The sequence below is a fragment of the Ptychodera flava genome, chromosome 14, assembly GCF_041260155.1.
Source record: "Ptychodera flava strain L36383 chromosome 14, AS_Pfla_20210202, whole genome shotgun sequence".
Classification (NCBI taxonomy): Eukaryota; Metazoa; Hemichordata; class Enteropneusta; family Ptychoderidae; genus Ptychodera; species Ptychodera flava.
In genome coordinates this window covers 11131779-11145561 of record NC_091941.1, presented here as the reverse complement: position 1 = coordinate 11145561, position 13783 = coordinate 11131779, and the positions used below count along the sequence as shown (strand labels likewise).

Here is a 13783-nt window from a genome sequence, read left to right as displayed (position 1 = left end):
ATTCTACTCCCATAGTTCCATAGAGTAGTTTTCCGGAAGTAAGCATTTCAAACTCTACAGAAACTTTGCGCTGCCGGTGGAAATGTAAATTGTACGCTTGAAACAGAACCGGTTACTATAGTGTAAAACACAGTTCTCGGTCATGCACATTTAAACCACAGTGATCATGGATTGGATTCAAAAACTGAAGAAATACAACGAAAAGAAAGAAGAAGGTAGAGGTATGAAACCTAGCAAATTCTTTTCCTGTTCTGAGTCGACTGTGCCACAAAACAAAATGTTTACATAGTACTACCAGCTGAGAAACGCCTGTCGAAAATTACGAGAGTAATTTTCTCTTATTCGTGACCTTTTCGCCGTGCTCTATCATAGAAGCTCGTATGTGTGTATGTGTCTGTTTCGATAAACAATCTTCGACCGTTATGTTAGGCTGAATTTAGAGATTTTTAGATTTAAAACATGAGTCGAGCATGTCCATACTTGAAAATAACGTCATGTTTGTCATTAGTGTTTTGCTTCTCCTACATTCTACATGTACCTGTCACTCTTCGCAGGAAGGCTCAGTGAAAGTGAGATCAGAACCGAAGAAACTGAACAATTCAGCAAAATTTACAACGAATGTAAAGGACCCGTCAAGACTACTCACCAAAGTTACAATTCAATTCCAAGGTTCTATTATAAGGTCAGTCAGGAATATCACAAATATATAAACACAAAATTACTTCAAGTACAAAGTAATGGTATCTGTTCCTTAAGTTTCATGCATCCTGCAATCATCAGACAGATGAAGTGAAAGTAATCCTACCTCGACACTCTTATACATGTATGATCGAGACGTACCATTCTATTTGTAGTTGGTGTTAAAATTTGATAGATACATGGAATATTTGGTTTGGTGGCGACATTTTGAAACCAACTCCGAGCATTTGTTTAACAGCGTAGATTTGTTAGCATTGATAATGTGTAGTTTTCAAATTGAGGATTTTAATGAAAGGAAAGCATTCTTTGTGAATATAATTTATTGCTGTTTATTTGTAGCTACCAGCTGAAGATGAAGTACTGTTACAGAAGCTGAGAGAGGAATCCAGGTAAGTTTAAGCTGATTATCACAGACTGCAAGCTTTTGTTTAAAATTTATATGTACCAAGACTGAAAGATTTTTAGTAGTTCTCCAGTCTTCTATTGCACTTTTTGACTCCTACATTAAAAAGATATAAAGTTTATTTGTAATTTCCACTTTTTATAAGAAGCAAACAGGTCTCTAAAACTTGTGAAACTAACTTCAGGATTAACTTAACACTACAAAGGAGGGGAAAGAAATAGTTCCCAAGATGGCTGTCGGAATCTTCTGCGTTCTTTTTTTTTTTTGTCAGAAACTTTCAATCAGAAATCCATGCTCAATCCTTGCAGTGACATGTCTTTATCAAATTTAGTGTGTGACAAAATCTTTCTTTTAATGGTTCTTTAAAGGTAAGCTGTCACCTGTTCCAAATCTAACCAATCACAGATTTTAAGCGAGTGGCCGCTTTTTAAAAACAGCACCCTCACATGGGCATTTTGAATACCAAGGAACGCCCCTTCGAACATACAGTGGCATATTTAGATTACAGGTGTCTGTATACCTTTAAGGCAAACTTTGAAAGTCAACAGTATCGTATATTCTGTATTTGATTTATTAATCACTAGGTAAAAGTTTGAACAACACCAAAAGTTTTAAAGTTTATTTTGCCCTTGTCTAAAGTCAGTACAAACTATGACAACTAGAATGAACATTTTGAAAATGTTATGTAAAATGGCCTGTGTGATTTGATTTCAGAGCTGTGTTTCTTCAGAGAAGAAGCAGAGAATTACTTGATAATGATGAGTTACAAGTAAGTGTTCAGTAATATCTAGCAGCTGGTTAAAAATTCATGCAGAAGTTTCCTCATGCTCATTCCAATTTCAAATAATGTGATCATATGGGATTTAAATATATACATGTCGCTGTACAATCAAAGCCATTTGTGTAAATGAACTAAGAAATATGTGTATTCCCATGTCCATTTGTATTCTTGTGTTTACCCATAAATTGTACTATCTCATTTTGTGGAAATAAATTGAAAATTAAGTGTCATTTATGTAAAAAAATATTAGTGTGTGGTCAAGTTGTTCAACTCTTCAAAAGGAAAGACTAATGATGTTTAATTTCCAGGGCTCAGTGTTTTCTCTTGTAAGTATTGCATCTGTAAGAGCTCTAAATATTTGATGCCAAGAGTTTGATTATTTTGTGTGACATGGGTAAAATGTGACGATGCCACAGGTTGTCATATACTGACAACTAGATTTTGTCTATTGTGCTATTACCCTGAAGTATATGATCCTATTATTCATGAATTTGTGTTTCTGCCGAGAGATAGTGTATTAGTAAGCTCAACTTAACTGTGCAAGTGTGGTTGTTGTTTGATTTCTTAGAATTTGTGGTTCCTTCTGGACAAGCACCACACTCCGCCATTAGTAGGTGAAGATCAAATGATAAACTATGAAGATTTCCTTAAAGTTGCTGAAGAGGCTGGACCCAAATGCAAGTAAGTATATGGTCATTTTTGTACAGATCACTTGTATAATTGTAAATGCTGTAGAGACTTTCTCTTTTCTGTCAGTTCAAACTCTAATGCTGGTGGTGATATTTCTGTACATTTGCAGACCTTTCTTCACAGCCACAGTGTTCAGTAAACTGCTGCAAATCGATCCCTATGGTAGGATATCCATCATGCAGTTCTTCAACTATGTTATGAGAAAAGTGTGGCTTCATCAGACAAGAATAGGGCTTAGTCTGTATGATGTAGCAGGTCAAGGCTATCTCAAAGAATCTGTAAGTTAATATGTTTACAAGATTTTCAGACCAGTGTTGATATTTTGACAATGCTGAAATAATTCATGTGTTTACTTGTAGCTCAAAAGTGGATTTAAATAAATACTTTCATACGTAGTCACCTTCAAATGTTAACATAAGGCATAGACATCACAGTGAAATTATATTGAATCACAATTAACAAGCCATATAATCATATTGAAATGGTACAATATAATTATAATGTAGCATTGATGTACCCAAGAGAAGAAAGAAATTGGAAGCAGGCTATCAGACAGTAATGATGCTCTCTGATTCTGTGGTGTCTTCTCCCTTATTTAATTAAAAAAATCACTCTTCATTGTTTGTTAAATGACTTTTGACTGTGTTCAAAGACCGCAATGTTGGTTGCCACCAGCTTTCACAGTCTCTTTTGGCATATTTTTCAGGATTTAGAGAACTACATTCTTGAGCTGATTCCAACACTTCCACAGTTAGATGGACTGGAGAAATCATTTTATTCATTTTATGTCTGTACGGCTGTTCGAAAATTTTTCTTTTTCCTTGATCCCATGCGCACTGGTAAGATTATTATGTAGATTTTCGTTTTTGACTTTGACTTACAACTTGAGAATTGCCCTTGAGGTCATCTGAATGCTTGGACTTTGGTAGTTGTGACTTAATTGAAATCAGGTGAAAAACTGACTCTGATGGTTGCTATCAGCATTGCTTGATCTTGTCTGTACAAAAAAAAATGATATCAACAAAAATACTCCATAAACAGCACTGAAGGCAATGTTGCACATAACCAACACACACTGTTTCAAAGCAATATTTCTCGTCAAAGATGGCATGAAAATCTCCTTATACTTTCTAAGTCCATAGAGTCTAAAGTTTAGTTTGGTAGCAATAGATTACTCATATTCCAGGTAGAAAAAATCATTGTCAAAAACTTGATACTGGTTTATGAAATTTAATATCTCATTTGAAACTAAAGCATATAGAAAAAACAACAATTTTGTTCTGCATTATCTATTGTCACTTTTAAATGGCAGGTGCTGATTTAAAGTGATTAAAATCGTGATAAGCAAAATTGATATACTCTTTATCAAAATGTAAAATCTTTATTGCCAAACAAAATGTTGGTTTTGTTATGTAGTATGTAGAACATAATGTGAAAATTTCACCAAATTTGTCCCCACCAGAGTGGAATTAAATTTTTTTGAAATGTTCAACTCGGGAGAAAAAAGAAGCCAAGAAATCGAGTGATTTGCATACATTTGCATAAAATTAAATTTCTTTCTCACCCTATCTACGCTTGCTTGTCATGCTAAAAGGTGAACCCTACCAATATTTAGATCTTTGGTTAACAGATTAAAAGAAAATTTTATGAATCTTTTAAAAAAAAATGATTTTGAACAAAACACACTGTGTTATTAGCAATGTCACCTTAAATCATATTTTTTGCAAAGCTACAGCAAAAGATATGTGATTATACCTAGTGAGATATTTTTGGTAAGGGATGGTAATGGTAAGCAAGTAAATTTTATTAGGGTTTCCAGCCACTCGGATAGGTATCCATTCAGTATGCATATCCAGTCGTACTGTTGGACCTGAAATTGTGTTACATGTAAAATTTATTCCCAACACCTTTTATCAATGTTTGCAAACCCTCAGTACAACATCTGTGATTAGTTGTCCATTTTCTTTGTGAAAGCTAATGTTTATGTGGCGTGGGACTCATTGAAAAATACATTTTCCTCAACGCTGGTTCTCCCTAGGTAAAATCAAAATCCAAGACATCCTGGCATGTAGTTTCCTTGATGATTTGCTTGAACTGCGAGATGAAGATTTACCAAAAGATGCACAGGATTCCAATTGGTTTTCTGCTCCATCAGCTCTCAGGGTGTATGGTAAGCAACCTCTGCAACCACTAATTCTGAATTGTGTTTCGTTGCTTTGCTTTTGTCTCCAACTATGGAAAAATTACTTTCATCAACTGACTGAAGGCTAGTATGATGTTTACTGGTGGCCTTCATGTTGTTACACATGTTGTTTTGTTTTTTGTGTATTTAATATTTGTAGCAAGACAAACTCAAACATATTTTGATGCTGTTTTCGATCTGCTTCCCCCATACTGTGTCAGTTACGTTATTGGCAGTTTGGGATGAATATGTCTATACATAGCATTTTGAAAGCTCTTGTTATTTTATCTTAACCATCAGGCCAGTACTTAAACCTTGACAAAGATCACAATGGTATGCTAAGCAAGGAGGAATTATCCCGATATGGCACTGGTACTCTTACAGATGTCTTCCTTGAAAGAGTCTTTCAAGAATGTCTGACTTACGATGGTGAAATGGTAGGTGCTCAGAAATTCCTATGAATAGGGCAAAGGTCTCAATGTACATTCTTGTCAATCACCATTGTACAATTAAATTGCAACTTCTGAAAATACAAAGATATAATGCAAAATCTAAATGTTTTTGTGTAACCTGTCAACTTGTTATGTGTGTGAGTCAATAAGTGAGAATTGGAATAAAGATGCCTCAATGTTATGCTTTTACTCATTACATGCCTCGTATATCAAAAGTTGCGTTCTCCATAGGATTCAATCGTAACTAGTCAATGACGTCACTGGCCTCATAGTCATCACTTGACTGAAAGCGAACTGGAACTATTTTCAACTGGACAACTTTTGGTTGTAAAAATGTTGAAATTTCATGTTTTGCATAGGAAATCCAAATTTAGGAAAGTTTTGCATAAAAACATTGATTAACTGCATAACATTAGTTAAAATATATCAATGTGCCATTTGATGAGAAAAATCGTTCCATTTTTAACAGATTTTCGTTTGAGATAGAAATAAAACATTTGATTATCATTTGCCAATTAACCTAAATATTTTGCATGAAAACTGTAAGAGAGGCATGTAATAAAACATAGCCCAAAAAGGGGCCATGTACCCTCGGGGCAGGAGACTGTTTGGCCTCCTTACGTCGGGCAAATGGTCACCTACCCTCAGGCATATAGTCCCATGTTTGGGCTATAATATATAACATTGTCAACATACCTTTTATTTCACTGGTTCTCATTTCTTCATTGGCATCTCCCAGTTCCCTTTCATACAATGGATAACTTTGTACAATGATACGTGTATTCATTCCATTACTTACTCTAATTAACAATGCTTTACAACACAGGATTACAAGACATATTTAGATTTTGTGCTGGCTCTTGAGAATCGTAAGGAACCACAGGCTCTGCAGTATGTCTTCAAGTTGTTGGATGTGCAGAGCAGGGGATACCTGAATGTGTTTGCGCTAAATTTTTTCTTCAGGGTGAGTTTTAGCCTTTGCATTTGTGTAACATCAGCAGTATTCCTTATTCCTGATTTAAATTTCTGCCCACATTACCGTAAAAATGTTCAATAATTGTACCTAATTATCACTCAGTACTTTTTACTGCTCAAGTCTGACTGTCAGCAGTCAGTTTTGCTGTATGACATTGTCTCTTTCTCTTTGATTGCATGTTTATTTTACTCACAAGAGCCAATTTACCGAAGTACCGAGTGGTAGCAGTGTGTTTGTGAGGAAAGTGTATGAGAACTGATTGGCGCCACCAGCGTTAGATTTGCAGTTTTCTTTCCTTTTAGGCACAATAATTCTCCCTAGTACTCTACGGTTCACATTCGTACTATGGTGTACATGTTGCTGAGACGTTATATTTCATCAGATAGCGGTTATTAATTGTCAACTCCCAAGTCCATAATCACATTGGAAAGACTTTAATTATGGCTTACTGGGTTTTCCTTAGCTGTAAACTCTTAGTGTAGGAACAAATGTTTACAGGGAAATAATGTTTGATGCAGCAATTAGCAAACATGCAATATAGGGACAAGATATGCAATTTATTGATAGTTTTTCTATTAATATACATTTTCTACCGAACATATGTTCCCTACACTTTTCAATTCACAAATTAAATAGAAACAAGTGGATGGTTTTCAAATAGTGTAGTGCAGTGACTTTAACATTGACAGGAAGATGTTTGTTAATGAAACGTGATACTTACAGGCAATTCAAGAACAGATGAAAGTGCATGGTCAGGAGCCAGTGTCATTTGCTGACGTCAAAGATGAAATATTTGACATGGTCAAGCCAATGGATCCGCTGAAAATTACACTTCAAGATTTGATAAACAGGTAGGTATAGGTAGAATTGAACCATCTAATATCACTACACCATCACTGCACCCAATGGTCTAACTCCAGAATGACGCAATGTTTTCTACAGACTCTGTATGTTCAAGAGATCACGTGACATCGGTACAAACAATCCATGTGTACAAATACACATATTTCTGTGCATGTTTGTGCTTGTGGTCTTATTTGTACCATGGTCTACTTGAATTCCAGGTTTGACTTATTCAAGCAATGTTCACCACGTGCACATCCTTTGGATTTAAAAATGTGATTGAGTCGTCGTGAATAAGTTTGAAAGTTTTAGTAAAGCAACAATCTATTTCAGTTTTTGTTCTGGCTTTGAGGTATACCAGGGCATGGTTTGGATGTTGGTTCATCTCATAGAAACTTGATTGGTCATAACATCCTCATTGCTACCAATGTCTGCCCAGGCTTATTAATTGTAACCTGTGTTTGAAAAACTACAGCATTTTTCTCCATGAGTAAATCAATAAATACGGTGGAATATGAAAAGCTAAGATTGTGAAACAAATTACGTTCAGTTGACTGTAAGCATTATTTTATGAATTGCTATAAGTCATGTTACTCACAGTTACACCATTGTATAATATTTTGCCTCTAACAGTGGTCAAGGAGAAACGGTGACCAGCATTCTGATAGACTTGAATGGCTTCTGGACGTATGAAAACAGGGAAGTATTAGTTGCTGAAGCCAACTCGGAGGAACCTCAAGAACAAGAAGTATGACAGTCACATGATGATCATCTGACAGTCACATGTACATGATCTTTGACCAGTCGTAATTTTTCACTTGCATCTATCACCTGTGCCCCACTTCAAAGCAAAATAAGGCCTTCAGCCATTGGTTATCTGATCTGAGACAGCTTCTTGGGTTAAGACTGCACACCAAAGACTAAACAGAGATTGTGATAAAATCATCAATATGTTAACGTATTTGTACTTGAATGCCAAGCTCAAATCGAAACCGAGTGTTTATAGTCGATCAGTCAACTGCTGAGGCATTTGTGTAAGAAAGGCCTGAACACTTTACCTGAGTTCTCAATTTGTACAAACAATATTTATTGAACATTTATGTTTTTGTAAATGTATTTTTGATGTATCCATAATAGTAATAGACATTGGTATTTTACAATTTGTTCAAATGCCTTGCTATCTACTTTTCAATAAATGCATTCAGCTCAAGTGATAATGAGTGCATCATAAATTTAAAAGAGACAGCCATGTACATACTTTTATCAAATGTTTGTTTCTGTTATTTTATTCTGGCCTGTTATGTCTCACTTTTGCATTTTTTATTGAGAATGAAATGAAGCTACCAAGAGACAAATTTTCGTGTTTTTTGTAAAGTCTTTCCAACTTTGAAAGATGTTAAGAAGGTATGGCTCATCTTTTGTTGATTAAGTTCTATTGAAAACTATCAAAGATGAGGTTAGACATGAACCATGCATTTTGGTTTGATATACTTACTCAGTACAATTTGGTTGTAGTAGCCAAATTTGGAGCACCTGTGGCGTAGCCCTCATGGTCCAGACTATTGATACCTTTGTATTTGTTATCACCTACCTTCTGATACAAAAGTGAATTATACATACTATGCAAAATACTTATCTTTTTTAGACTGGTAACAAAATGTAGATAGGAAATAAGTATGTATCCCTATGACAAAGACCTGTCCCTCCCCCCCCCCCAAAAAAAAAAAATTACAACAAAAACAACGATAAGGGAAGTAAGACTGTTTGTTGCTTTTGTGATGTCATTTGAGCAGTACAGTACAAGACGCTGTCATGCAGACAAGTCAATTTATGAGAGCGTGTAAAATGAGCCAACAATGTTTGTTACCTTGTTTAAAGCATAGAAATTCCTGCTTTACACAGTTTACAAACAGAGTTCGTGAAGCATTTTGGATACTGGAGGACTCCAGTTGCTAAAAAGTAACTCCAAAAAAATATATGTACAGTCCTTTTTATTGATATTGATAAGAAGTGATTTAACATAGGAGGTACATACCTGAAGGCTGGAATACAATCAATACCAGTACTTCAATACATCGTGATCGTCAGTGCTTGCCAAACGGAAAGTTCTTGCCTGCGTTTCACCATAGACAATAGAGAGGGGAATGTGGTTGCAAACTTACCACACGAAATGTGTTTTTGTGCTGGAGCCTCTAATACGTCGCGGTACCTCTTGACAAGGTTACCTCCTTGCTCTGTAACATTTTTTGACGTGCATTATCGTGAAATTTCCCTGTATAAATGAACATTACAACCCCCCCCCCCCCCATATGAAGACAACTCAACGTAATCGCCGTCTTTACAAAGTGCGATGGTCGAGTCTCAAATATGATTATCGATGTTAGGTGCTTGAAACTAATCATACACAAATCGTAAAAGTTGTTAGTTATCGACAGCCACAGAGTCCTTCGATCTTTTGTGCTCCGAAATCAGGTTTTCCTACTTTTAGTTACTTGCCCATCATGTTTGCCAAAGAAAATTTATCATTAAAACCGCGAAAATAATAGCATGTCAAGTAACCGTTGCCTTTTTCAACCTTCTAACGGCCTGAAAACGGCGAGTTTAGTCCTTACTCGAACCACGGAGCATGGACCACAGGCGCTCCTTAGCTGGGTAGTCTGCCAAGTAGATCGATTTTCGGATCGATCTATTGATCCCGTAGTCGATATGCCCGCCACTGCAACCTAAATACTAGTGGCGGGCATATGGACTACGGGATCAATAGATCGATCCGAAAATCGATCTACATTGTAGACTACCCAGCTAAGGAGCGCCTGTGGCATGGACGTGAGAAAATGAAGCATGGGAGCACGGTCCGTGATAGAGGGACCGTGATGGGAGGTAGAACGCTACCTCCATACTCTATGGGTGGTCGAATATGTTGATGATCAATTACGTGGCGGATGGATTGATTGTTCATTGAAAACTTTATTCCGGATATCTTCGCCCGAAGATAATATCACCTTTGCATCGTTTGCTGGCCCTTGCGCTAAAATTGATCTCGTCTCGAACCGAGACAGATTTTTAGGAAAGCCAGTCTTGTATGAGCGAGTAATACCTTTCCATATCGAATCCTTCGCTGTTATACCGCCAGTAAGCGTGGATTTATTGATAGACCACACAAAAACAGTTTGATTTTTCCTTGTCGATGTTGTGAAAAATTGGTTCTACTAGTTTCTTTGCACAGAAAGGTGAACACAATGAATTGCAAAAAAATGATTTCAAATACTATAAATTTCAGGCCGTTTGGTTCTCAGGTGTTTTCAGAACGGAGAACGGTGGCCCGACCTCGATGTTGTGAAAAATTGGTTCTACTAGTTTCTTTGCACAGAAAGGTGAACACAATGAATTGCAAAAAAATGATTTCAAATACTATAAATTTCAGGCCGTTTGGTTCTCAGGTGTTTTCAGAACGGAGAACGGTGGCCCGACCTGTTCAATATTCCCTTGCAATTTAAAAGGGCGATGGGTAAGACTTCAGTAGATAATATTTCGTTGTAGTTCAGTAACTGAAACTCGTTAGCCAATCTCAAATAAATTAAGTGCTGAACAAAGGCAAAACAGAACGATATCCTTGAATACTTAACAAGACCGGCACATATCCCAAAACGCGGCGGCCTTGTGTTTCCAAAGAGTGACGTTCTATCAACATTGCAAAGAATTGCGTCTGTTGACAGTTTCGCATTTTTGAAAAAACGCTTTTACTAAATTACTGTAAGCAGAGAAAGCCGCCCGCCTGTGAAAGTTAACAGACCTCTCCTGTGAAAATATACGATAAACCTTTTTTTTAGGCTGTAAGAGGTATAAGAAGACCTACCCAGGACAGGAAGGTACGTGGCCGGGTTTTTATCCTCCTGGAAGTCTTTCAGTGTGATGGATTAGTCAAACACAACGGTGATCTTGTTCGGGAGTAACTTTGCCTGTCGACAAACCATGTGCTTTGTTTGTTCTCGGCTAAATAGGTGCATTACTCGTCAACACCACAATGCCAAGGCCATATAAATTCTCGAAACTGGGAGCGAAATGAAGGGGAAAAAATCAATCATACATGAATGCCTTCGGGCGTCTCAATCTCTGAGTGTGTTACGGATAGACAGACATGCGTGACCGCTAATAGCACAAACACAATTCTCAATTGTCGTCTGATCTAAACACTGTGGCATTGTGTTACGTTTGATAAACACTGACATAGAATTTTTTTCTATTCATGCCAAGGATCATGCATGCAATTTCTTGACGCTAGCACTCAGAGAACCACGATTCAGCCCAGTTACTGTTCTCATTCAGAAATACTACCAACCAGGCCTAATTGTAGGCTTTTAAATCGTGATTTCGGTCCCCCGTTAATTCCAATCCACACGGTGGATCCGCAATAACACCTACAACTGATAAGGTAAGTTCATTTACTTTAGAATAGGCCTAATTGGTAATTTTTAAAGAAAACCTAAAATTATAGAGAGACTGTGTCTAGTACACTTTACTTATATACTAAAGGGTGACACAAAAAGAACAAAACAAATATTGATTGGATATTGGCATTTTATTTACTTACCAAGGAATGCTTCATCGAAATCCGACGACACCAATCATCACCTATTTTTGAAACACAGGTTTCGTTACCAGGTAATCGCGATTATTACCTAGTTACGTCGTTTACAATGATCGACAGCCGTATAATTAGTCCAAAGGGATAAGTCAGGCATACTATGGACTTTTTCTTACCTTTGCAAGCGGTACCCATGCCAGAACTAATCAGTCGAAAAGTGTTCGGAAATGAAACATGTCTATCTTATGCGTAATCTGTGGAGATCACGAATCGTCGCTTCAGGGCTACGGTTTATCACAAATACCACCGGGGGAAAAACAACAACAAAAGCAGCATAGTGTACATGATCTTACTGAAGGGATAGGATCCCCCAGTAGACCTCATTGTTGGAAATCACCTAGGCGATCGACTCCGCGCTGTTGCTATCCACGACTTTTTAATCGTGGGGAATTCTTTTCAGTTTAATATTCACGAGGCTACGCTCTTACCATTTTAGGCACTTCAAGACCCTTTGGCACTCTAATATGTACTGGTGAAGAGAGTCGTTAGTGTGTTGGTGGCTTTAGAAACGAATTTTGATTAAGCCGTCGTATCAAGCTACTGGAATTTCGTATCGGATTCAGGAAATCGCCACGCGCTGGTGGAGAGTTTTATCTGCTGTCACGCTGGAATTTGGTCGTTGAGAATTTCTTCAGCCGTAACGTAACTTGTATATGTAGCAGGAATACTGGTCTTCCCCTCGGTAAATTCGTTTGTGAAGTACCGTTTTGAAGATTAAAATGGCAAGCAACGGGAAAAAGTCGATTCCATTCAAGGAGAGAAAGGTACCTGTAAAGAATGAAAACAATAAAAAGAAGGACGAGGACGCAGCTGACGGAGAAGGGGAACCCGAAGCGAAAGAAGCTGTGAAACACAATGCCGATTACATCCGAGGAAAACCCGATATCCGAGGTTTCTTCGCTCTCAGTGAAATATTGAGATTGTACGGTAAGAATAATCCGTGACAAATCGCGGCAAACCTAATTACCGCAACGAAATTCAATGAAGGAATTTGAAAATAGACTTTTTGTTGATTTTTCTGGTATGCTAAAAATCTATCGAATATAATTTCTATTTCCTATTTTTATTATCAACCTATATTATCAACCTAATGGTACTTCTGGATAGCAGATTGATAATCCGAGATTGCGGCCAGACACACACTGTCTAATTTATTCATCGGCCAGACGTATATTGAAAACTATAAAAAACAGCCTATTTCCTAATACAGTCGGTACAGACATGCGCAGTGGCATATTGCGCCGGCAAGCAGACATCAAAGACGATGCGTTGCAAGGTACCGTTAATTATTACATTGTAGCATACTCACTTCTACTGTATATTGATTGTAGTTTAAATTCATCAAATCATCAGCTTGCAAATTTGCTTCTGACAAGGGGTTTTAAAAGAGCCGCACGCATGCAAAAATGCTGTTTTATATTACAGTACTAGTCAATGAATTAGCAAATCAAATGAATGCGTTGGAGAACATTTGTTTCTTGATACAGCTGTGAATCAAATCCCTCACCTGTTGTCAGAACCTGGTTAGGGCAGAGGAAAACAAACTTAGGGTTGCATAGTTATGAAGGGTGTCAACTTTTTGAAGTCTATTTTTTATTTTTATTTTTTATTTAGCGAGATTTAATTACTTTTCGTGCATGCCAAATTTAGTTTTGGTCGGCCACGGGCCACGGAGGGGTCAAGGATTATGTACACCAGTCGTTTCGAGCTTCCTCATGTGTGGGCAATTTTAAACAATAGTCATTGTATCCGAGGGACAATTTTTTTGATACATTCTTGTTACAATGTAGGCCCTAATTATTATTGCGTCGAATTCTCTTTGATGTTTGGGTTGACGGCGCCACATATCATTGCGCATGTCTGCACCATATTGAAAGTAGGCAAAAACACTGTATTTCCTATTTTTAATTTACGTCAGCCTAGCAGAAGAAAAATTGGAAAGAGCGTTTGGCTGTTATGTGCCACCCACAGCACCATTATGCTGAAAATAGAAATAGGGTTATTTTTCAATATGCAATAAATTTATAAGCGTAGCAGAAAAATCAACGAAAAATCTATTTTGAAAAAAAATGAAGTTCCTCTATTGGAATTTAATCGTAGTAAACAGGTTGA

At 37.0% G+C, this 13783-nt stretch overlaps 1 protein-coding gene across 1 annotated transcript; it reads left to right on the top strand.

The window, feature by feature from the left end:
* Positions 1–24: 24 nt before the first annotated feature.
* LOC139149338 (serine/threonine-protein phosphatase 2A regulatory subunit B'' subunit gamma-like) lies at positions 25–8657 on the top strand. The gene is made up of 12 exons (XM_070721053.1): positions 25–221; positions 555–682; positions 1039–1088; positions 1817–1871; positions 2452–2564; positions 2683–2851; positions 3280–3412; positions 4612–4743; positions 5056–5192; positions 6034–6171; positions 6907–7034; positions 7660–8657. The coding sequence occupies exons 1-12, from the start codon at positions 167–169 to the stop codon at positions 7778–7780; spliced, it is 1359 nt and encodes a 452-aa protein (XP_070577154.1). The 5' UTR covers positions 25–166; the 3' UTR covers positions 7781–8657.
* Positions 8658–13783: the final 5126 nt, after the last annotated feature.

Coding starts and splice junctions, on each gene's coding strand:
- LOC139149338 (XM_070721053.1), top strand. CDS start 167: ATGGATTGGATTCAAAAACTGAAGAAATACAACGAAAAGAAAGAAGAA. Junction 1,872..2,451: donor TTGATAATGATGAGTTACAA/GTAAGTGTTCAG, acceptor TTGATTTCTTAG/AATTTGTGGTTCCTTCTGGA. Junction 2,852..3,279: donor AAGGCTATCTCAAAGAATCT/GTAAGTTAATAT, acceptor CATATTTTTCAG/GATTTAGAGAACTACATTCT.